General features: G+C 42.1%; 1 protein-coding gene across 1 annotated transcript; it reads right to left on the bottom strand.

The window, feature by feature from the left end:
• Positions 1 to 23,471: 23,471 nt before the first annotated feature.
• On the bottom strand, positions 23,472 to 24,917 carry LOC149174179 (uncharacterized). Its single transcript, XM_089420773.1, has one exon. The coding sequence runs from the start codon at positions 24,915 to 24,917 to the stop codon at positions 23,472 to 23,474; it is 1,446 nt and encodes a 481-aa protein (XP_089276899.1).
• Between the last annotated feature and the right edge of the window lie 594 nt (positions 24,918 to 25,511).

Genomic DNA, 25,511 nt, shown 5'->3' with positions numbered 1-25,511 from the left:
TACATCACAAAATCAGTCTAAAATAACAGTATCAAGTGCTTAAGCTCGATAGTTTCCTAGCTGAAAACAAATTTTGAATCATAATGAGTTCTTTGACATCTTTATTTATGCAAGAGGGTAGCTACTAAAAAATCCCTAGAAAATAGGAGTATTTGTCTCCAAAAACTCGATAAGGGTGGATCATTATCTTCTTTAACTACACTTGCTTGGCTACCAATGACCTCGTCCTGCTTGGCTTCCAATGACCTCAAGCTGATGAGAGAGTGTGGTGATTTTGACTAATTGAGGGAGTTAAGGAGGTGGACAACCTCCTAGAATCTCTCCTTTTTGTCTACTCCAAGCTCCTGAATTGAAATCATCTAAAAAAATGTTCTATTTCCTGCATTTAAACCATATTAGGCCACATGACATAGCAAAACATATTCTACCCCTCTCACTAAGCATAATATAACAAAAATTTTAAATAAATGTGAGAAAGAGATAGTTCTAAAGATGGAGGATGGCATTATGACCCTTATGATGTACCTATTGATGAGCCTCATCATCACCCCCTACTGAAATTTTTTCTCTTCCTCTGAGCAACTCGGTCATCTATGTCCATGTCCTTCATGTCCCTGGTGGCCTCCCTAACATCCCAAGGCTCCTTAGATGGTGTGCCTTCTTGGGGATATAAGTCTACATTATTTTCTATCTTTGTCCACTCCTTCTTCTCCTCTGCTTCATTTCTTCCTTCCTATAGGCCTAACAACAAGGGTGGACTGAGATTGAGTCCAATCCAATTGACTTTTAATCTTTGCATGATTCTTTTGTACAGGGGTGTCCTCTCCAATGCATTCCTTAGCCTTTCAGGAGATTGATATTCCCTGATCTGGAGAATGTGGGGTAAGGTATTCCATATCCTCTGGAAAGATTGCTGGATTTCTGCCCCTAACAAGTGTGTCTTCAAAATGTGAGATGGCTTGTTCCTAAGTGGCAAGGTATTTGGGTGCTAGGTCAGCATCGTTGGAGATGATACTATTATTGCTAATGACATCCATTGGGCTTATTAGATTTGCCATGATATATAGTGGTTCATTTTCTCCCTTTTCCATGACTCTCTTTACTTCCTTAACTCTTGCCTCCTCATGTGTCATCTAGGATGTTAGGGCCATCAGCTGTGTATCCCCCAATTTTTCTTTGGGATCCCAAATATTCATATCAGTCAAGGTGAGGTTATGAATGTAGAACTCATCCAATTTATCTTTGTCTTCTATGCTAACTTGGTTGCAAAATTAAATGAATTGTTTGTAAGCTTAAAATTTCATAGACACATGTTGTGTTAAGGCCTTGATTTAGAATTACACCCACTGCTCTGTGAGAAAGAGTGCATAAGACTTGGATGGTTTCTAGCACTGTAATGCCTCCATGGAGAGGCTTTCCATTGTGGTCAATTGAGTTTCCTTCTCCTGCAGCTTCTCCCTCAACCACCTATTTTTTTCCTGTAGTTGTTCCCTCATTGTAGACTCCCTCTCTCTTAGCTCATTTAATTCTTTGCCCATTTCAAGGACCTTTTCTTCCATGAGGCCGAAATCTTCCACCTTATTAGACTTAACAATTTTCATCCATCTGTGGGTTCTTCCTCTTTCTGCTTCAAGCTCAAAGAAAAGTGGGACCGCAAATTTTTGGGGAATAATTCTCCCTCCTTTAATGAATTTATAACAGGAGCTTAGGTTAGGTTGTCGACTAGGCTCCTGGAGATATGTGAAGTCCCTCTCAAATGTTTTTGGGGAAGTTGCTACCTCTTGCAGCCATTGTGTCACATCCCTCCTGTTGCTCATTCTGCCCCTCCTGTAGCATCCTCTGCTCCTCTTGTAGCACACTCTATTTCTCTTGTAGCATACTATGCTCCTCCCGTAGCTTCCCCTTTTCTTTTTATTGGAGGGTGGTAGGTGTCTTGGGTTGTTTTAAGGAGGTTTATCTGGTGGTGGGCCTCCTTACATATGCTATAATATTCTTTGTTATGGACTTTGGAGAGGTGACCTCTTCAATTTTTTTTTCAGTGGGCCCCACCTCCTCTTTATTACTTGGGTACTCTTCAATTGTGATAGGGGCCTTTGTGGGAGTTTGTGGCCTCCATTGCTTGATCATGGTGCTTTTCTTAGTCTTAAAGTATACAGGGGCTTGCCTTTGTCTCTTCCTTTTAGGTTTGACTGGGGTGCTCAAGGTAGCTAAAGTTGTAGCTACCTCTTTTTCAGTGGGTCCTGGAGACAAACTTGCTTTCTCTGGGGATATCTTTGTTTCTCTGGGCTCAGTAGTTTTCTCAAGACTTGATTTTTCCTATTTCTCCCCCTCTTCCTCTTCATCTTGTTCTTTTCCTACCTCTGCCTCTGGTTCTTCCTCTGTCCTCTCTACATTTGTTTCTCTTTCCTCTTCTTCTAACCCTACTGCTTCTTCTTCTCTTATCTTTGCCCCTTCTTCTTCTTCCTCTGTTATCTCCTCTCTTCCTCCAACACTAGAGGTTGGGGTCTCACTTGGTGTGAGGGTCTATGTTTCAATGAAGGCCTCTCTATCCATGTCTATGAATTTGGACTAAAGGACGAGGATTCTCAATTTTTTCAAGGCATCCACCACTATCAGTTTAATGAGGCCATGGTTGCCTAGGTGTTGGCGTTTTCCCTCTCACTTTTTAATCCATGTTCATGATGGACTGTAGGAGGAAGTATAGAACACTAAGTCTTTAAGCCAGAGGAAATTCTGCTTGAAATCTGAATCATGAAGTAATCCAAAGTGGTAGGCATAGACCACACTCAGCCTTCCCTCACAAGGGATGTATTTTAGGATATGGTAGGCACCTCATCCCAAGGATAGGATAGGATTTCCCTCCTAACTACATTCTTGTCCTCGATAGACTTTTCATTTGTAGCGAAGAAGTTATTTTTAGCAGTGGCACTGGTGGTTTTGTCTTCTCTGCCCCATTGGATCCCTATAGGTGGGTTGTCACTCTGCTAATTAGTTCATGGATGAGTGGGATAGCTAATCCCCTCACCACAGTGGTGGCATTGTCTTATGTTTATGAGTTTAGGGCTATGGAAAATTCAAATGAAATGTCATCATCATATCCTTTCAACAACTCGAAGAATCCTAGCTACTGGTGTCTTCTAAAAATGTCTACCACGGGAGGGTATAGATGGATTCTTTTGGTATCTAAGGGCTCCCTTTTGTTAAATCATCCCCCCATCTCTTCTTTATGTTTTTAGCTAAGTGAAGGAGAGATACTTCTTTTAATAGATTTGGTGTATAATTTAGTGGCAATAGTGAGTTAAAATTCCTTATTGATGATAATTTCCTACATTCCCTCTACTCTACAGCCTGAAAAGATCTTTCAATTTCACAATTTGACTGCTACTGCCTGTAGAATTTGAAGTGCACCTTGCATACAATTTATGGATGGATGAAGGAGATGGTAGAACTTACTTTTTATCAAGTGGTATGGGATGAAGGTAATAATTTGGAGACCAATTCGACCTTTTGTAGCATTCCTTCACCCTTTCAGTCTTCCTGTAGTAGTCTCTCAGACTTCCTATAGCAATTGTAGGCTTACCTGTAGCTCCCTCTTGTAGCAATGGTAGAACAGGGTTCGAAACTCCTTTCTGACACCCTGAGCTCATCCTCTCCTTAATTATTTTAAAATGAGTGTTTATGCAAAATAGTTCGATCCCCGGTACATAATATGCCATTTTTGGCCTAGGCTTGGAGCGTTGTAGTGACTTGGCAATCACACAAGGTTTCCTCTTTTGGACCGTTGTCCTCACTCGGAGTAATTATCCCTCATTCCTTGTAATCATCACCCACTCCCTGTGATCCCAACTCGAATGATGTGATACCTCCACATTGCATGATTTCTTACTATCACTTTATTTTACTAGCCGAGGGTGTCCAAGTTAACTGGCCACCTCCAAATTATTAAAACATCTCCTCTCGACATTTACACATTTTCGTTATTTACACATAAGGAGGAGGTGAGATTTTTCCATACCTATGCCTACCTCATGATCGAACTAATGCATGGATTTGCATGTTGGAGTTGGACCTCATTATTGGAATCAAGGGAGTTAACTTGTTCTACTTATTTCCGGTGTATTTCTTCATTGGTCCTCATGATATTTGACTGTTATTGTTGTTGTGTGTGCAAGTACCTTGTTGATGTTCAAGTTGCTACTGTTGGTGGAGAGTCCTGTTGGGCATGATATGAATACTGTAGAGTGGCCTCATAATTTTTCATCACCCCCCTATCGATGAGAAAAAAAATATTATTGCTTTCTGTGATGTGTGCGCATGCTGCTACAAGAGGAGGTTCTCTTCCTATAATTGTCCTCTCCTTCTCCGATGGGGTTTTCAAGCTCCATGGGGGCGATGAGAGAGGATGTAAAAAGTCTTGAGGACGATGCCAAGAATTTGAGGGAGTAGTTTAGATATGTAGAAATGTAGAGGATGTGGTCTGTGTGTTTCTCCGAAAAAAATTATCAGAGGTAAGACAAAGTGGAGGGATTTTAGTGAATTTTTTTTTTTTTTATGAAATGGGATGGATGAGTGACGGATGGATGGTTGAACATGGTGGGGGAACCTTATTCATCATTTTCAAGGTCATTTTGGGATGTCATTTTCTTCGTATCTCCCTCCTGTAGCTTCTTAGATCCCTTGTTGGCTACTTGGGGTCTGACCCAGGTTCAAAAGTGATTTTAGCCAAGCAAATCCCAGTACTACCGGCCCTTTCGGCAACAGTCCATGGTGCATGGACTGAGGTCTCACCCAAGGTAGTATGGGAGGGTGCTGGAACCAGGTTTTCGCACCCTAGGGATGTCTTGATGAAGTCTGGGAAGTTCGTGAACCAATCCTACGCGCTTGCGCTGCTCCGTGCAGCCATCTATCCTTTGCGACTTGTGCAACTGCTTCCACGTAGCTCTGTAAGGGGTGTGAAGGGGTGTTGTCTAGATCCTTTATCCTTACTGTGCTTTTATTATAGATCTTAACTTAATTATGTGGGCCCAATATTCTCATTAATCATTCAACATTTATAACTAGTGCACACAATCATAAACTTTAAAGAGATGCATAAATATCACAGAAGCAATAAACACATAGTATTCCAGAATAAACTTATATTTTATTAATCATATGTTCAAGTACAATCCCAACTCTGTCATGCACACTCAGTTGCAGGGGTCCACGTACACAGCTACAGACTCTACCAAGCCTCTGCACACACAGCTGCAAAGCCTCTCACTACTACTACGACCCAAGACTCGAACTACAAATTCAGAGTGAATTCCTCATTCAGAAACCCATAATACTTCTCAAAGCTAAGACTAAGACTGCTTTTTACATTTCGAGCCTCACTCTATTTATACAATCCCATGGTCCACGGACCATGGGTAGGCCGACACATTCTATATTAAATTACATTATTTTAGGGCGGACAACCCTAGACTCTCACGCTTTGCGCCTGCATTTTGTGGGGTCTTTACATTACATTGACCAAAACTCAAGCTTTAAGCCCCAAAACTTGCTATGTGGGGATCCACTACCCAATAGGCCCCTAACATAATCATCATGACTCGTCCCGAGTCACTCATCTGGTACGGCGATCATCGCATGGAATCCATCCAGCAACTTTTGCACTTTGCTTACGTCTGCAACACACTCTTCCGCTGTCCATTGTATCAGTTGTGTGCAAATCTCTGATGCATCGTTGTCAAGGGCACCTTCTTGCCTTAGCGCATATGTACTCTGCATCTGTGCTAGCTTTCCCTCGATCGTGGCGGTGACCGTGAATGCTTCCTCGAGCCAAGGCTGGATGCGTGCTTTAAGCACTGCTTCTTTCTGGCGCGCGGCGTCCACCTGTTCCTTTAGAGCTTGGGCCTCCTTCATCTTGGCAAGTCGCTAAGTAAGGGTGAATATCTATGCAATCCCCCTGATATTTTCATATCCCTGTTGTAACTACCATGCTTCTATCTCCAGACGTTGTATGGTTGGATCTTCCTGCAGTGAGGTGAGCATGAAGAGGGACTGGTCCAACAATCCTGTGTAGTCCTATACAACGTGCTATATCGCTTCCAACCTTGATTGAATGGCGTGGTGGTGCTACTCTTTGACTTTCCAGGGTGTAGAGCACTGTGCCTTCAGCCACAACTCAGTGATCTGCAAGTTCAGCTCCAAATGAACCTTCACGACCTCTTCCTGGGCCTTGCTGACTCTAGCCGCTAGCTGGTGAATCTTTTCTGCTGTTGGGAGTACCGTCGGCACAAAAAACTCTGGTATGCTGCTACAGGCTTCCTCCATGGCCTGTTCCAATCCCTGGGTGTGTGTGACCAGGTTGTCACGTTGTAGGCTGAGCTGTTCTAAATTTAACTTCTGCTCACTAAGGACCTAGAGGGCCCGGACCTCCCTGGCGCGAAGCTTAGCAGTTACCCCATCCTGTAGTTGGTATAGGGTTTCTCTGGGAAGGGCGACCAAGTTCAACCCCCAACCCTTCATTTGACTTGTCATGGCCCCTTCGCCCTCGGCAGTTTCTAAGACTGCACCTTCTGGTAATACAAAAGTGTTCATGGTGTGGGCGCGCAACATCAGCTCGGCTTCAAATGTACCTGCCGCAACGTATGGTGCCATCATTCCTGGGGGTTGCACTTGTAATGCCTGCAAATGCACTCTAAGCACCCCCAACACAGTTGTTTGTTCTGTCATTAATTCTTCAAAAGAATCCTTAGTGACATTGCGAACTGTTTCACCAATGTTAAGCAAGTCTCCCTCAGAGGTCTTTGTGGCCTTTGTCTTTTTCCATGAGGCTGGCTTCTCATGGATGCAAAACCTCTTGAGTCGGGTCAATTTTGGTGTCGGGTCCATGCATTCCCCTCTCTCAGCCTCCCCATGTATGTCCTGCTCCATGGACATTTCCTGGCCTTCCTCAACCTCTTTGGTGGGTGCAATTATGGTCTTCGCCATTTGTGCTACCACTGCTGCCTCAGTCGCCTTCTACTGCGTGGCTTCTTCTTCTTCCTAGTGCCTTCTCTCCGCCAGCTATGCGATGCGCAGCTTGGTAGCCTTCTTTCGATGTTGTGCTGTGAACTTTTCCATTTCTGCCATGTCCAAGGCACACCACTCTGGAGGCTAGGACTCCATTATTGCAAAGATTGCATCATCCGTTGGATGAACAGGAGCTTCGCCCATGTTCGTGCAGGATCTTTGCACGCCCGAATATATAGGTTATGCATATACACATTGAACTCTGCCACGTTTTGTAAGTTGTTATGGACTGTAGGGGACAAGCACGGCCTGCGATTGATCCATGTTTGTATGCTTGCCTATACGAACACCCAAAACACCTTTATCTCACGAATCCTCATCGTGTCTTTCATTACCCAGAGCGAGGTGTACCTCGTGGCTTCAGGTAGGTCACCCTCAACCATAGGAAACTGGCTATCCTTTGGTAGTTCTCTTGCAACCAATGAGATGGATAAGAGAAACCACACATAGTGGAAGTTCTTACCCTACTCTTGGGCCTCCCTGCAGTTTATCAAGAACTCGTCACAGAGGAATTGCGCCCAAGTTAACTGGACCCCATCTGCACATTGCTCTGCCAATGCAATTACAGACGCTGGCACTTCGTCTGCGTGGCATTTCCTCATCAGCTTACCGGCCAGTAGTTGGGTGGCTACACACACCCCTTGGTCCTTGATTCTTGTGATTACGTACCCTCACTTCCTCTTCTCCAGCTTATATTTGGCCTTCATAGCCTCTACGAGGGCCAAGTCGCTACTCTTTCCTACTATGGTTATGGGGTCATTTCCTTTGATGGGCAGCCGAGAAATCCGGTGAATTAGATTGGTTGTGATGGGAATCGGCTCCTCCAGCCAAAGATACCCATCATGTACTAGGTACAGTAGCTTTCAGATGACAAAAATAGTGACGGGTGCACGGTGGTAGTGGGGTATCCATCATAGATGGAGTAGCCCAGCCTTCTCTATGTTGCGTAGCCATTTCTGCTTCAGTATTTTCTCCGCGGCCAACTATGGGAACTTCTTGCCATCCGCGAGGTCCCAGTCTTCAAACTTCATAGGTACCTATCCCAACGACAGACCTTCAAACCTCATTTCATCTGGAAGGAGCTGGATCTGGAGTGCACTCTTCGTAGCCTCCAGGTCCTTCGGTATCTTGGATTTCCCCTTCCACGGGCAGGATGTAGGGAGGTAACTTTATCATCGAAGGCACTTGGGAGACATTCTCCACCTTATCATCCTATGCTTCAATTTGGATGATCAGGGCTTGCAAATCTTCCTCCTCCTCTGTTTCAAGGGTGACGACTTTGGCCTTCTCTGCCATTGACAATTTACTAAATCGTGGGTTCCATGGTGATACCCGGACTGGCCCCATTGTTTGCTTGTCCTTCTATTGTCGCGGCGTGCATGGTGACTTTGGAACCTCTGGTGCAACTGCTGCCTCTCCAATCTCCTCCTGGATCATACAGGGCTCTAGGGTAACTTCCACGAATCGTACTCTGGTTCTCGCAACCGTCATCATGTCTACATTGGATCCATTCGGTCGTGCACTCAAGGGTGGCAAGAGTGCTTGGTGCTTAATGCTTTGTACTGGCTCAAATCTTAAACAACCAAGTGTTGCCTTAAAGCTAGCCCAAGTGATTTTATAGTATTGTTTGAATTTGAATTCGACCATTCCCTCCACTTCTGAGTCATTAATGCCTTCTTGCCGGTAGATCGTCCCGAATCTAGCTCTTAATTCCTGTCCTAATTGCCCACCGCCCGCTCCTTTCTACCTTAAATTGGACCTCTTGTCATGAACAGTGACATCAACGGTCACCTTCCAGCATACCCGCATAGCAGCGCAGCCCCTTATGCGCGACCGTGACCCTTGTGACATACTGACCCTACGCGTAACCTCCTTCCCATGCAGCTTTCCTCTAGACTTATTTATAGTCTCGTGCTCTCTTTCAACTGCTTGGAGCACTGAGACTATGCCTTCCACGGATAGTCAGGTGGTCGCACTACTGGTGTGAGGTGTTAGGTCACCTTCCAACCCAGTCCGCGGGCCTTCCTTAATTATCCTTATGCCAGTCAGCGCCTCACATTCTTCCTTATGCAATGCGCTTCCTTGGTTACTTTGTCTGATAAGGTGTTGTTGCGGCCATGGTAGTATAACCAAAAACTCTTGGTGATAATCTTCTAGTGCGGTGGTAGGGTTGCCCATACGTGGCCCCATCTTTCTGTCGTCACGTAATGCTTATGCGATTCTAGTTTCCAATTTGTTGATATCCTCGTCTATTAATATGCTTTTCTGCTTCAGTCATACCCGATCTTCTTCGAGTTCACGAATCTCAAGGTTCCCTCGCTGAATGGCTTCTTGAATCTACATATGTTCGTCCTTACGTGGCTGCATAATTTCTTCGCTCTTGTCTCCACATGCTATTGTACTTATGGGAGTTATTGCTTGAGGATTCTTTCCCAAAGCTATGGCCTCAACTTTGCTTGTCGTCTTCATGAATGATGTCTATGCTTAGGTTCTTGTACATGGCCTTATAAGCCCATTGGACCGCTAGCACGCGTAGGTCCCAATCAGTTCATCTCACCTTGTAAACTTTGTTCATGATTCTGTAGAGCTTTTTGAATGCCCCAACATGCAATTGTTGTCGCTTTTCCTGCCGCTACGTCTGGTTCCGATTTTCGATCCTTAGTCTGGGATGTGCTTGCACAGCACATGTCTTCACCCATCGACACAGGTGGGCACGCAAACTCCGTCGTCCCGACTGCCCGACTCTCGTTCGACGCTGGGGACTTCCAAACCATAAGTGCATCCATCTTCTACATTTGTGCCAGTTTCCAATAGTCTTCTGATGTGTACTCCACCATCGTGCAGGTGTCGCACGCAATGCCCATTCCAGTGCACCGTACCACTATTGTTCTAGTACTTCACTTTCAAATTTGTCTAAGAATTCATCCACCGCTATTACCCCATCATATGTCAGCAGTTCCCTTACTTATATCATCATGCACCGCAGTGATCTAATCATCATGTTGCAATTCAGTATTGTCACTTCGTGCAACTGGTTCTGCCAGCATTCTACTTCTTCATCAAAATGTGAAGTACAGGAACTGTTATGTTCCCATGAGATTCTCCCATCTATAGTTGGGTTCACCAGATCCTGGTCTTGCACTGTTATCTGGTAAATACAATCTAGCTCATCGTCGCTGACATCGTCACACACAGGCTCAATGTAGCACACTCCTTCAGCTGGATCTAGCGGAACTACTACTCGTAGGGACGTTTTCTCGAATATCATCTCTCGCTTCTTCAGGTTGATGACTCCATTCATATCAGTGGCCCGATATATTCCTAGCAACGCGGGATAAGGATTGTTGTCATCAACAATCTCTATCACTTCAAATTCCATCTGCATGCTCACACCTTCGATATCAATTGTTATCCCTTGCAACCTCCCCATGGGCAAAATCTTCTGTTGGTTCGCCATTCATAACTGAATAGGGGAAGACTGCAACATGGGCCTGCCCATGCGTTCCCATGTCTACTTTGGTAACACATTCACGTCGAAACCCAGGTCCAAGATTACTTAATCCATTTTGTATTCACCAATATGCGTCGTCAATCTCATCTCCCTTCCAATGCGCAAGGTATGCTTTCCCAGTTTACGAACTATGCGCGGTTCACCTGACCCTCCGCACCTAGTGATCAACTCTTGTAGTCCTTTAACTACCCTATTATTGCACAGTAGCTTCATGCATGTCTCTAGAAAGGTAGTAAGCACGGAAGGATCCATTCCTTGCTCTAGTTGATCCTTACTACCTGAAGTGGAGGCCTTCATGAAGCTCTTCTTAGCTTCCATAAACGTGTCCTTTGCGTGTTCTAAGTCAAACTAAGGTTCCTTTGCAGGCACCTTGCGAACTCATGTATCTTCCTTGGGCTACTTCCCCTTATCTTCCCCTGTGGTCACACCACTTCTGAGCATCATGTTTACGTTGGGGTCTTCTTCGCAAGGTTTTGATCTCATCATTTGGATATTCTGAGTCGGAGGAGGTTGGAGTACTCCTTTCTCGCGCATCTGTGTGATCAACGTAGGAAAATCCACTGGTTCATGATCAAACTGAGCATAATATGAAAAAGATATTCTAATTGGGTTGGTACAATCGCGAGCATAGTGCCCTGGTCCTCCGCAATTATAACAGATTAACTGTCTGCGGCCCCTTCCTAGCCCCATCCCTCCTCGTCCTCAACCTCGGCCCTGAAATCCAGCACGCGCCATCCTTGCGGCTGGGTTGAGGCCTCGCATTTATGTCTGCATTCTATAGGCAAGGGTCCACTCCATCATTAACTCATAACTACGACAAGTATGCTCATCGTGGCCCACCGATCTACAAAAATTACAAAACAGTTGCTTGGGATTTTGTGTATACTTCTGCGACAAATGAAAGTTATCCATCGTGTGCTTTCCCCTATCTGACAGATCGCGCACCATAGCACGGGTGCCGCACTTGGCCCTGCCTGTGCCTTTGGTCTCAACGGCATTGGTCCCCCTCCTACCAAGTAGTTCGCGAATACTGGATAGTGGTCTTTTTCATGGCCCTGGCCTTTACATTTTATGCACCACACTTCCTCGCGTGCCTCCAACCGCGATGCCCTATCTTGCTTCAAGCTCCACATTTCGAAGCAGAGATTCTATAGTTGCACATGGATTTGTTGAACTCCTAGACCCAGATCCTATATTGGCATTTCATGCAGCCTCATCGCCATTTCCAACGCTTCGGCCTGAGTTGAAAGCTTCTGCTGTGACAGCACCGTCCTCAGGCGTAGTGTCAAAGATGCCACAAACCATGTGCGGTGTTGCGCATCCGTTAGTGTCATATTAGCCTCACAGATCGTACTCTTCAGCCGTTGATCTATATCCCATGGGGTCTCGCCTGGAAGCATCCCAATATTTCTAAATATGATGATTGACTGCATCTTTGATTTCGGTCGGCTAAATTCTTTGTTCAACGCATTTTGGATCTCCACTATTCCTGCATTTGGGTGATCATTTGAGTGCTTGATAAACCATGGCAACGCGCAATCCTGCAGCGTGCTCACCAACGTAGCCTTCTTAATGTTATCATCCGTGACCCCTTATGCTTCCCACACTGCTCTTACCATGAACCAAAACTGATCCGGATCCTCACTTCCTACTCCTCTAAATATGGGTAGATTGATCGCACTCGCCATGCTGCACTGTGGGGGTGGTGGAGGTGGAGTGGGTGGAGATGGAGGTGAAGGAGGTGACGTAGGTGATGGCGTAAGTGGAGGTGGTAACTGCAGAATGTGCTGCCTTATCAAACTGACCGCACTTCTCGGAGAGACTCGAGCAAGCTCTTCCTCATTCTCTCGCGAAGGTGAAATCAAGGGAATGTTTCGTAATTCCCCGCTACCTTTGTAGATTCTTCCGCTCTGCATTGTTCCAAACATTAATGTATTCGCATCACCCATTTTTCACATAACAACATCTTAATCCAGGTATTCAGAGATTTAATGTACCTACCTCGTGATCCCTTGAGAAAACGTCACTCTGCTTCGCTGTAACTCACGGTCGTGTCTATCGCAAAATCAGTGATAAATCCCCCTATTATTTGATCGAGCCAATGGTCCACAACTCGTGCGATATTATCTTCTGATGTTTCTAGTCTGCGCACTAATTCCAAAGTCCACACTATCGGTTGATCGAGCTTGTACCTTCCCTGGATGTTGGCTAACCTCAAGATCCACTCATACAGTTCAGAAGAGAAAGACGCAAAGAAGATCTCATGGATTTCTGTATATACGTAGTGATCCAGCCACCTCTTCTCGAATATCTGTGGAATTATGTTTTCCTGTGTCACAAACTCGTGAAGCTTCTTGTCCAACCACTCTTCAATTTCCTCCTTTGTAGGTTTCCAATGGCACGACATCAGACATCCCTTAGGTAGATCCTGGTCATGGTAATGGAACCATTTGTTGGCTACTTGGGGCCTGACTCAGGTTCAAAAGTGATTTTAGCCAAGAAAATCCCAGTACTACCGGCCCTTTTGACAACAATCAGTGGTGCGCAGACTGAGGTCTCACCCAAGGTAGTATGGGAGGGTGTCGAAACCAGGTTTACGCACCCTAGGGATGTCTTGATGAAGTCTGGGAAGTTCGCGAACCGATCTTGCACGCTTATGTTGCTCCGCGTAGCCGTCTATCCTTCACGACTTATGCAACTGCTTCCACGTAGCTCTGTAAGTGGTGCGAAGGGGTGCTATCTAGATCCTTTATCCTTACTATGCTTTTATTATAGATCTTAACTTAATTATGTGGGCCCAATATTCTCATTAATCATTCAACATTTATAACCAGTGCGCACAATCATAAACTGTAAAGAGATGCATAAATATCATAGAAGTAATAAACACATAGTATTCTAGAATCAACTTATCTTTTATTAATCCTCTGTTCAAGTACAATCCCAACTCCACCCTATGCACTCAGTTGTAGGGGTTCGTGCACACAACTGCGGACTCTACCAGGCCTCTACGCACACAACTAAGAGCCTCTCACTACTACTACAACCCAAGACTTAGACTATAGACTCAGAGTGAATTCCTCATTCAGAAACCCATAATACTTCTCAAAGCTAAGACTAAGACTAGTTTTTACACTTCGATCCTCGCTCTATTTATACAATCCCATGGTCCGCGGACCATGGGTAGGCCGACACCTTCTATATTAAATTACATTATTTTAGGGCAGACAACCCTAGACTCTCATGCTCCGCACCTACATTTTGTAGGGTCTTTACTTTACATTGAATAAAACTCGGGCTTTAAGCCCCAAAAATTGCTATGGAGGGATCCACTGCCCAACATCCCTCTTGTAGCACTACCTGACCTTCCTGTAGCAATTACAGGTCCTTCCTGTAGCAATCCAGAGAGGGGGTAAAACTTGAATTTTGGGATAATGGGATGGTGGAGAGGGCTAATCACATGAGTGTGGATGATGGATATGAAGTGGATGGATGGAGGAGTGAAGAGAATCTTGAGACTGTTGGCCCTATAGCTATGGAATCTGCCATTTTCTTTAATCCTGCAAAATGACAAAAGAATTATCAGACATGGTGTAGATCCATTTCTTGTGGTTTTTTCTTTTTTTTTGTTTGTTTGTTTTTTCCCTTCTTTTTTTGGATACACATAGGCTGCCTCAAAGGAAGTTTTCAACCTGTATGCCTACCCTAGGTTCTTCAAGAGAGGTTTTCACCCAGGGATCTTAATTATGTTTCTTCTCTTTTTTTTCTCCTGGGTTGCCTCAAAGAGGTTTTCAACCCAAGGTTTGGCCTCAAATGCCTCATAAAGGTTTTCATCTAGGCCTTTTATTTTCTTTTTTAAATTTTTCAAAAAAAAATTATCTAGAAATGTTGTGGACTGGAAGTTATGACACTTCCAATCATATTGACTTCTTTGTTGATTGTATAGATGAATTCTTCATTAGACATAGGTTTTTTATATACCTTCAACTTGTAGCCATTGACAAGCAAGGGAATCCCTTCCTAATCAATGGTCTTAATTTGAACAACTCCATTGCCATGACATTTCTCTATCAGGTATGGGCCTAACCATCTTGTCATCATTTTTCCTTTGAAATCCTTGAACCTAGAATCATATAATAATTCCCAATCCCCTTCTTGAAAAAACTTGTCCTTGATATGCCTATCATGCCAGACCTTCCTTTGCAATTTTATAAATTCATTATGTTGGAGGGCCTGCATTCTAAACTCATCCAAGCCATTCAATTAGAGCAACCTCTCTTGTTGTGCTCTGGTGACATCTAAGTCCAATTGGGTTTCCATTCTCAAAGTATTATACTCAAACTCAATATAAATCATAGTTTTCTTTACATAAACTAGATAATATGGAGTGAACCTAGTAGTTGTCTTTCAAGCGGTGTTATAGGCCCAAGTAGCCTCCACTAATTTGTTTCGCCAATCTCTCTTTTTTTTTCTCACAACCTTGGTGAGTATGCTCCCCAATGCCCTATTTGTAACCTCTACTTATTCATTTACCTGAGGGTGATAGACAATAGATGTTTTGTGTTTGATATGATGTTGCCTTAGAAGATTCTCAATCATATGTGATGTGAATTGAGCTCCCTGATTGGGGACTATCTCCCTGGGGTACCCAAATTTGTAAAAGATATTTTCCCTTAAGAACTGAGTCACTTTCTCCTCTGTTGTTGCCTTGACATCCTTTGTCTCAACCCACTTTGTCAAGTAATCAGTGTAAACAATGATGTACTTTTTTTCCCTGATGGTGGATCAAATGGATCCAAGGCTACCTGAGGTTGTAGAGTCATTCCCTACCTGGGTGTGGGTTTTACCATCCTGTAGCACTGATCACATCTGTTAGTATACCTTCTTGCATCTTGGTGGAGAGTGGGCCAATAATAGCCAGCTTGTAGAGCTTTGACCTGGTAGAAAAATGACCTCCACAGGGCCTATAATGATAGGTTGAGAGGGCGTCAAAGATGTTAGGCCCCTATACTACTAGTGTAACCCCTTATTGTTATTAGTACAACCCACTTATTACATTGATGTACCCATGTAGTGCCCATATTGTTACTATTGTGCCCCATAGAAGCCCACTATTGTTATTTTTGTGCCCTTACATTATTAATGTTATGTCAGCTCTGATTATGTTAAGACCCATTAGACTCCTATATATAGAAAGGAGGTCTTTTCATTTGTATCATCCAAGAATTATTGATTTATGTCATGTAAAGGAGGTTGCCCCCTCAAAGGGGCTGAATTCTAAGGCGTTGATCTATCTTTTCTTGAGCTGGTTTCAAAACAAAAGACTTCCTCTTCCCTCACACAACTCCTTAATATCTAATTTGGTCCCATATTGAAGATATTTCCCCCAATCCAAGTGAAAGGGGTGCTTTTCCTTACAATTATGCTCTTCTCCCTTGGGGAAAATTTTGTAGCAACTAGGTAATTGGCTATTTTAGAAAACCATGGAGAGAGCACTGATATAGAAAATAGGTGCTCATCTGGAATCTGAACATCGACCATCCCTTCATCACCTGCAAGCAAAGCAAGTCTAGACAAAAAATATGCAACTACATTTTCTTTTCCTGGCTTTTCAATGATAGTTAAATCAAACTACTGTAACAATAGCAACCATCTAATGATTCTAGCATTCACATCAGGCTTATTCATCAAATATTTAATAGTTTCATGGTAAGTATGCACAAAATTTTGGTATCCAGTGTTGTAGTGTCTAAATTTGTTTGAGTGTACAATAGCTAAGAGTTATTTCTCAATTACAGTGTAGTTCAATTCAGCCTTAGATAGATTTTTACTAATGAAGTAAATGGCATAAGGTAGCTTACCATCTATTTGTCCCAAGGTTTCCCCCATAGATTTGTCGGATGCATCAACATGGATATGGAAATGCATAGCCCAATTTGGGCACCTAAGTATGAGTGTAGTGGTTAATTTATCTTTCAAAATCTCAAGGGCCTCTTGGCAGCTATTTGTCCAACATAATTTTGATTCCTTGGCCAACAATCCAAACCATGGTGAAGCCACTTTACTAAAGTCCTTGATAAACCTCCTATAATATCCAACTAAGCCTAATAAACTCCTAACATCCCTCTGATTTTGAGGAGTGGGGACCCTTTTGATGATGACAATCTTGTTTGGATCCACTTGTATTCCCTCCTGAGATATTCAATGGCCAAGGACAATCCTTGCATTCATTAAGAGTTCACATTTCTCAGCACTAAGCGAGATGTTCATTTCAATGCATTTCCTCATTACTTTTCTAGGTTAGAGAGAGCCTCCAGGAAGTCACACCCATAGGGAGTGAAATCATCCATGTAGATCTCTACAGAGTCATGAACAACCTCAACAAAGATACTCAGAACTGCCTTTTGAAAAGTGGAAGCGACATTGCATAGAACGAAAGGGAGGACCCTATAAGCAAAGATACCCCAAGGACATGTGAATGTAGTTTAGTCCTGATCCTTAGGGATGATCTAGATCTGATTGTAACCACTGAATCCATCCAAGAAAGAGAAGACTTCTTCCCTACAATACCATCTAAAACTTGATCAATGAAAGGTAAAGGGAAATGGTCTTTCTTGGTGGCTTTGTTCAATTCTTTGTAATCCACACAAATCCTCCACTTCCCATTCTTCTTTGGGACCAAAAATAGAGGGGACACCAACTCACTATCTAATATGGTGTATATGAACCCTGCATCCAAAAAAATTTGCAATTTTACCTTTACTATGTCATTGAGGGTTGGTTTCATTATACTATGAGGTTGGTGCATAGGCTTGCATCCTTCCTTGATGTAGATGTGATGAGTACAAATAGAGGGATGGACCCCCTTAATTTGTTTATAGTTCCAAGCAAAGGCATCTGAGTGTTCTGTCAGCATCTTGCACAACTTTTCTTATTGATTGGTTGAGAAAGAGGGGTTAATCTTCAAGGTCCTAGATGTACCAAATTCTACAACTTTTACATGTGTAGGACTTGGGTCAACTAAGCATAATTCAATCTAAGGACTACTCTAGACTCTTTCATAAGATCATCAAGAGGCATGGTATTTGGGGGTTGGTTCTGGAGGATCTATTCAATGATGTCATCTTCATCAAGTTCCCCCTCCTATAACAACATCTAGCATATAGATTGGATGGGATGTTGTATGATACACTCCATCTTCCTCCTCCTCTTCTAGCCACAGGGGTAAGTCATGCTCAATGGATGGATGAGAAGGAGGGTACAATACCAATTCTTTGGACAAATGCCCATTCTTAATGGTCATGATACCGACACAACTAATGTAAGAATTAGCAGTGTCTAACCATGGCCTACCCAAGATGAGAGGATAACAATTGAATTTGGTTTTGAGCTGGAGAAACAAGAAGCTAATAGGATACTCCCAGGATTAAATTGTAACAACCCTGGTGAAAAGCTCATGTAATAAAAGTTAATAAAGGGAAAAACTAAGACCATGGGTAAGGGACACGTATTCCAACGTGAATGTTGGGCAAAGATATCCTAGTGGGCATCATTGGATTTTTTTTGGCTAAGGAAATTGAAAAAGGCTAAGGCGAAGGCAAAAAAACATTTCTGCCACATTTATTTATGAAAATAAAGGAAAATAGGAGAAAAGGAAGGTGAAAGGTCACAGGTTGCATGTGAGGAGGAAATTGAAGGAAAATAATGGAAAATGAAGAAATTAGAGGCCTCATTAATAAAAAGGATTATGAGGATCATTTGGCAAGCTCTTGGCTCAATCTTATTCAGTGTTAATCTTTTGTTAGTTCAAGTTTCGAGCTCTCTCATTATTCTCTCTCTCTCTCTCACTCTTGGTCACTTAGAGTTTTCTTAGAGCACTCTAGATTTAGATCAAGGAAGGAAAGGAAAAGAAAGGAAAGCAAGGATCAAGCATGGAAAAGCAAGATCATGCAGCTTCAGCAGGAATACTTGCAGATAAACTTTTGCATGTGTGGTTTCCTAGCTAGTTTGGACATGCATGGCTTTGCATGTCGGTGTATTTTTCTCTTATTGTTGGTGGCATAGTTTTGTCAGGTTATCACTATGGGTTTTAGCCTAGCCTTGCCTTTTTGCGAATGCCATGGTGTTGAGATGTTTATCTCGGTTTTTGAGCTTTAGTTTGCTGGATGGATTTCGAAATCCAAGGCGGAGGTGGTCTCAAGTTTCATTCCCAAAGGCCTAGGAATCCCTTGACTAGTTTTGGTGGGATACATAGTAAAGCCTAAGGGAGAAGTCTCCATTTAGGGCTTAGTGATTTGGGTTTGGATTGTGATAAATATTGAGATACTGGTCTCGGTTTAGGGCCTAGTGATCTGGGATTGGATTGCGGTAAAGCCTGAGAGACAAGGAGATAGACAATTCCTCAAGGATAGTGATGGATTCTGGATGGCATTCCAAGTTTGTTTCAGTTTTGACCAGAGCACCGGTTTTGGTCTGATCACAGTTTGATGAGGGTGGAGGTGGTTTAACCTCTAGATCCCCTTGGTTGTTCTTGGATTGGTTGTTCTATAAGATCCCACATTCATGCTTTAAATATGGCACGGGGGTGACTGGTTAAAAGAGAGATTTGGTTCAGCCATGTCTATGGTCGGGTGGTACGTGGAAGTCTCGAACCTGGTCGAATCTGTCTATGATTAATAAAAGCTAAGTTCTCTTACTTTTGCACTAGTTTATATGTGGATTGAACGGTTGTCATATCTTTGATATTTATGTGGTTTTATTCTGGTTATAAGAATGGTTAAATGACTAGTTTATGTCATGGTTATTTCATGTATCTACTTTTAATTGTTAAATGGATGGATGAAAGATCTAATTGATGATATAATAGCTCAATGGAGAAGGAGGTGATCCTTCCGGTTATGTTTCATAATTTCTTTCAGTCATTTATGCTCTATCTTGTATCCTAGACCTGTAGGTTGCATTGATGTGAAGTGTTTGACAGAATGTCAGTCCCAGTTGGGGATGCTTAGGCCTAGTCCTAAGGTTGATTTTGTTTTATCAGCATTGTTATCAGGTCTTTGATGGATTCTGAAGGTTGTAGCAAGTTCTGGGCAGAGGGTGAGATTTTAGGCTAGTAATGTGGCTCAAATCTTGGGGTCGTTGACACAGGTTTGCTGAGAAAATTCCACAGTCGTTGGCACATAGTCATATGAGAGTGAATTTGGGTTGTTGGATGTTGTCATTCCTATAGAATGAGAGTGAAATTCAATTAAAAGGATTAAAACATTAGTGGGACCCAAGGGCAGGATTTCTAAGTGGCTGACATGTCTCCTAGGGGCGTTGTTGCTGATGTGGATGGGTTTTTTTATGTGCTATGTCGATTCCATTACCTTAAGGTTACCAGGAAGATTGAATCCCTTATAGTGACCTCTCTCATCACATGTTTTCCCTGGTTAGTTGGTTGCTTGGGTGGACCTGGGAGGAGGGGTTGTTATAAAATGGTATCAAAGCTAGGTTGCGCTCTCCTTGGGTGAATGTGTTGGTCATGCATGCATGTTAGTTGCATGTGTGTCTTTTACACTTGCATTACATGTGCTTGTTGTATTGCATAATAATTGATCATGATTGTAATAAGGTTATCATGAGGAACTTAAAGTTGATTTTGTGGAATGCATCGTCAGGAGCATATGACTGGTTACATGATAATATGCAGCTTGATTACATCCTTGTATGTTAGGTTTCATTCTTGGTTATTTGATTATGTGTATCAGTCTTGTAGGTTGGTTACAAGAATTGGTCACTTATGCTCGACTACATGTGTTTATGCGTATGTGTAATTGATTAGGCATTGCTTATGCATTTTGACAGTTGCATGTGGTAATGTGTACATTTGAGTAACGATCCTTGTCATGCATAAGGTCATGGCTTGTGTAGTTGATATGGTTATGTATTGATCGCTAGACTCTAGCTAGAATAATGTGTATATGGTTGGTACTCATGTGTTATATGTAGTTGTCATGCATGTATGGTCCTGGTTATAGTTATGCATGAATAGTAGGTCAAACATGCGTTGTGAAGTCATGATATGCAATTTAGGTCATCAGGGTGATATTGGTATGTTATGATGCTAATGTGTTGGATGAGATAGAGAAGGAGATGCAGATCATCATAATGAGGTTGCAACATTAGGCTTTGGGGTAAGAGCATATCACCATACAAGTATTGTATGTTTGGCATGCAGGTATGTAAGTCAAGGATTTTTTATGCATTATGTTTATATACATTAGGTTTATGTACATGTCTTTTGATGTTATGGCTACACTCATGATGGATGTTAGTTGATTAGTGTAGTTATATGCACATGTGTCAAATAGTCAAGAATGATAGTAACATGTAGTTGTATGCATTACTATTGTTGTTTTATATTAGATAACCTGATGGTTATGTTATATGTTGTTGATGAGCATGATATATAGCTTATTGTTGTTATATGCTAATAACTTGATCATTAGGGTTATTTCATTGAGATATTGATGTTGTAATTTGGATTGGTCATATGTGTGATGGTTATGTTCATTGCATTGAAGATCTTGATGTTATATGTATTGTGTTAACCTAGTTTTACCTATGCAGAAGGTTATGGTTGTGTTATTCAGGTATGAGCCGACATATTTGTGATTTTGTGTCATACTAATCTATACCAAGCGTACATATGTGATTTCTATGCATAAATGATAATTGTTTATGAGTTAGGATGTGAACATGTTAGTTAGTCATTGTTATGGATAGCATGATCTTATTTATTTTTAAGATGATGTGTTGAGAAGTTATATCGTGCTAACTAGCTTGACTGTGTAGACAAGATAGCATCCCCTGAGATACCATAAGGTACGAGTTTGCTTATGTCGTATATTTGGTGGTTGACTATTTGATTATGTCATCTATTTAATTTATTTAACATGGTATGTTGAAAGTTAGTTGAATGTTTGATGAATTTTATAATATGAGTTGTGGTCAAATGATTTTGTTTTAAGATGATTGTACTAACACACATATGTTGAGACAGTTGATATGTACTTGAGTATAATAGGTGATAGTTGTAACATTGTGTCTAAGGACCATGAGTTGACTATGGATTATGACATGATTGTTAGTCTTGGTAAAGGTTTATTTCAAATTGTTAGATATGATTGGTTTGATCTTTAGAACGTGAGACTAACATGTGTAAGCAAGTTGCAGGGAAACATGCTAGGTATTAGCGTGACAAGGTAATAGTTGATGTGTTTATATAACTAACAGTTAGGTGATGTGACAATACATAGTAAGCCTTGAATGCAGCAAGGTAAAAAAGGGTAAAAGAAAGGAATTGGACAAGAATTCCTTTGTTTATGTTTATAAAATATAATTCCAAACGAATGAGTGCTTTGCACACAGGAACTCTTCTTAACCTTAATCTTGTCGGACATTATGTGGATATGTGTTATACTCATGAACATGTACTTAATAGGTATATTAGCTAGTCTCTAGCTAGAGGCGGATATGTCAAAGGAATTGGAGTCCCTTGAGAGATGGAATGGATGTGTTCAGTTATAAGGCAACGTGCTTTGCACAACAAGATAAGGTATCTGGTGTATTGTTATATTTACTTATGCACCGACAGTTATGTGTTTATGGTGGTATGATGCAGGGGATTGCATGGAAAAGAAATTTCCATGAAATTTTGAATAAGGCTCTGGTTGATATTTCCTTGGGAACCATGGGGATTGAATCATGGTGTTAGTGGTTAGTCTTGTGCTTTTGGTATTTTACAATTGTTACGCTTGATTTGCGATTTTGTGTGTGTCTAGTGCATAACTATGCCACTTATTGCGGTGTCGTATCGATATTGGTTTTTCATGGTTGTTTCTTGGTATTGCCTTTTAATTTTTTAGTCTTGGGAATTGGTTGGGAAAGAGGAAAGTTTATGGAGCTCAGGGAGAGATATGTGGTACCCAATAGGTAATGTAAGACATAGATGAAGCTCCAGTAAGCGCAGTGGAAGGTAAGACTATGACAGTCGGTTGGACTGGTTGGGTCCATTGTGGTAAATGGATGGTGGCAGTACAAACATGAGAAGGATGTTAGAGTCAGTATTTTCATACTACCATCGGTGATTAAAACTCCTCTTTTTATATAATATTAGGGTCCCATTCTAAATTTTTTGTCATTCCACCTAGGTCCTCATGCAAAAATTTACTCATTGATGGTAGCCTTATTCAAAAACCTCACTCTCCCTCAAAAATAAATATTTTTTGGCCCACCTTCTTGTGTCTTAACTGAGCATACATTGATCATAAGAGCTCATTTCATCATTTTTTGTGTTAGTCAAGTCCAAATGGAGTCAGGTCATTCAAGGTTCCATTAGGTTACTAGGTTTCATTCTTTCAAGGTCCAATAATACTCCATTTCACAGCATAAAGCCAACAAAAAGTATGAGAGTGAGAAAAATAATATCCTTTTTGCTTTCAAAGAGGATTAGAAAACATGTAACTATGCTTGCCCAAGTTCTAATTTTCATTCCAAGTATCAGTTCTTTTTTTTTTCCCATGGAAAAAGTTGTAATTTCTATTAATATTAAGAAATTACATTTTGTAGATGCCGAGGCATATGCATATGGAGGCATTACTTGCCATATCAGGATACATATAAGTCTGTTTACAAAAACTTAAACTGCTGAGTGCTGAACCTCCACGCAGGGAGTCTGAAATCAGAGTTGTATCAAAACTACCCTCAACAGAGAGAGGGAAAAAGATGCAAAATATATATATCTTCTCTACACAGAGAGAGTATTATATATGTCTATACAAAAACTGTTTCTACAGCCGACTGATAGATATGAGAAAATAAAACATGTTTTTACAATGAGCTCTACAAAATCATGGGCTTAAAGCCCAATTTGTCCTTGTTCTATAAACGGTCTGTGGTAATATTGATGGTGAGTACCATCAATCTCCTCCTGTATCAACCAGACATTGTCCTGTAGATGCGTTGCCTCTTTTGAAAGTTGATCAGCCTCCGAGTTTTGTTCCCTGTAGATATGTCGACAGACAAAAGAGTCAAATATGTCTATCATTCTGTGAGCTTCCCCTAGGATATGCCTGAGAGTATATGCATTGCAATGAGATGCATTGTTGAGCCAATTACATACGATTTTAGAATCACCAAATAACTGAAGATGTGTGCAATGATGAGTTAATGCAAAATATATGAGATGTTTTGCAGAGCAGAGTTCGGCAAAATTGTTTGTGCCCATCCCCAAGTTTATTTGAATTTTGTACCAGTGGTTTTCATTCAGGTATAGAATGGCTCCCCCTCCACAGCCTGCTTCCTGAGCAGAACCATCAAAATATGCCCAAGGTTTAGATTTATCAATGATTTCAGGGGTGATGATGCGCTGAGGGGCTACGATGTCATCTTCTGGTAGGTGATCATAATCAAAGATTATGTGATGAGCAATAGAAGGCCAGTGAGGTTCTTTGAGATTGAAAATGGACTGATTTCTGGCTATCCAAATGGCCCAGCTGACAAGGAGAGGCATGTTCCTGGCTTTGCCTTTGTGGGAAAGGCACCATGAATTCCAAGCTTCTTGGATATTGTTGCCATGCCAGGGGTGTAGGGAAGGGTAGTGGGTAGTAATACCATTCCATAACTCTTTAGATGAAGTGCAGTTCAGGAAGAGATGTTCAGTGTTCTCTTCATCCATACGACAAAGATGGCAACGGAAGGGGCCATGAAAGGATCTCTTCATCAAATTGGCGCCAGTAGGGATCTTGTCAAAGAGTATGTTCCACATTAACAGGCGGGTGCGAGGGGCAGCCTTGAGTTTCCAAAAATATTTCCAATTCAGGTCTATAGATTGAGGTTTATGAGGATCCATGAGGCTGATGTATCCCTCTTTTGGGGAATAATGACCATTCTTGGCAAGGGCCCAAATGATTTCATCGGGTTCCTCTGTTAAACGGATATGGGCCTGTGTGAGGGCTTCTGTATATAGCTGCCAGTCCTGTCTCCAATGATCAGGTATGTCTAAATCATAAGCGGATTTCCAAGCCTGTTGAAGGACTGTGGAGTTGATGTGGTCGCCAATATGCTTGATGTAGATGATGCCTCTGTCATTTAGGAATCTGATTAAGTCGGCTGGTAATCTGTGAGCATTCCCGCATCCCACCCATGGGTCCGTTCCAATGTGAACAGCGTTGCCTTCCTTTATTCTCCAGGTAATTCCTAGTCGCAACAGGGGGAGCGCATTCATCATTGCCTCCCATATGTTGGAGATATTACTAGCGGGGGCCGAGACTGTCTGAACCAATCCATCAAATTTGAAGGCCATATGTATTTTTCTTGGGCTACCCAGCTCTAGAGACTGTTTGAGCTGATGAGCTGCCAGCCCAGCTTAGCAGCCAAGGCTTTCGAGAATAGCTCAAGTCTTTTAATGCCCCATCCTCCCCATCGTTTTGGTATAGCGATGCGGTCCCATTTGACCCAAGCAAAAGATTTCCCAGGTTGATTTCCCTTCCATTAGAATATGCAGCAAATATTTTGAAGTCTGTTTAGTATGCCTTTTGGTATCCATGCGAGTGTCATCCAGAATACTGGGGTGGCCTCAATAACTGCCTTGATGAGGGTTAATCTGCCAGCCCTGGAAAGATATTTGTGGTACCAGATCTGTAATCATTTCTCCACTTTTGCGATAAGCCACGTCCAATCTGCGATCCTGTACCCAAGAGGCTTTAATCGGAAGCCCAAATATTTAAGCCCGTCATCCAAATTGAGTACAGAGAAAGGAAACCGCTGGGTAGTATATATAGACTCATGCTGAGAACAACTGATAATGGTGATGGTGGATTTTCCTTCGTTAATCATCATCCCCGTAGCCTGTTGAAAGAGCTTGAAAATATTATGCATTATTGAAGAATCTCCGATG

The sequence above is a fragment of the Pinus tabuliformis genome, chromosome 4_1, assembly GCF_031772625.1.
Source record: "Pinus tabuliformis cultivar Carrire ecotype Pingquan chromosome 4_1, CPIR1, whole genome shotgun sequence".
In the NCBI taxonomy this organism is placed as follows: domain Eukaryota; kingdom Viridiplantae; phylum Streptophyta; class Pinopsida; order Pinales; family Pinaceae; genus Pinus; species Pinus tabuliformis.
The sequence above is the reverse complement of the archived record's forward strand: the minus strand, read 5'-3'. Positions and strand labels throughout refer to the sequence as shown.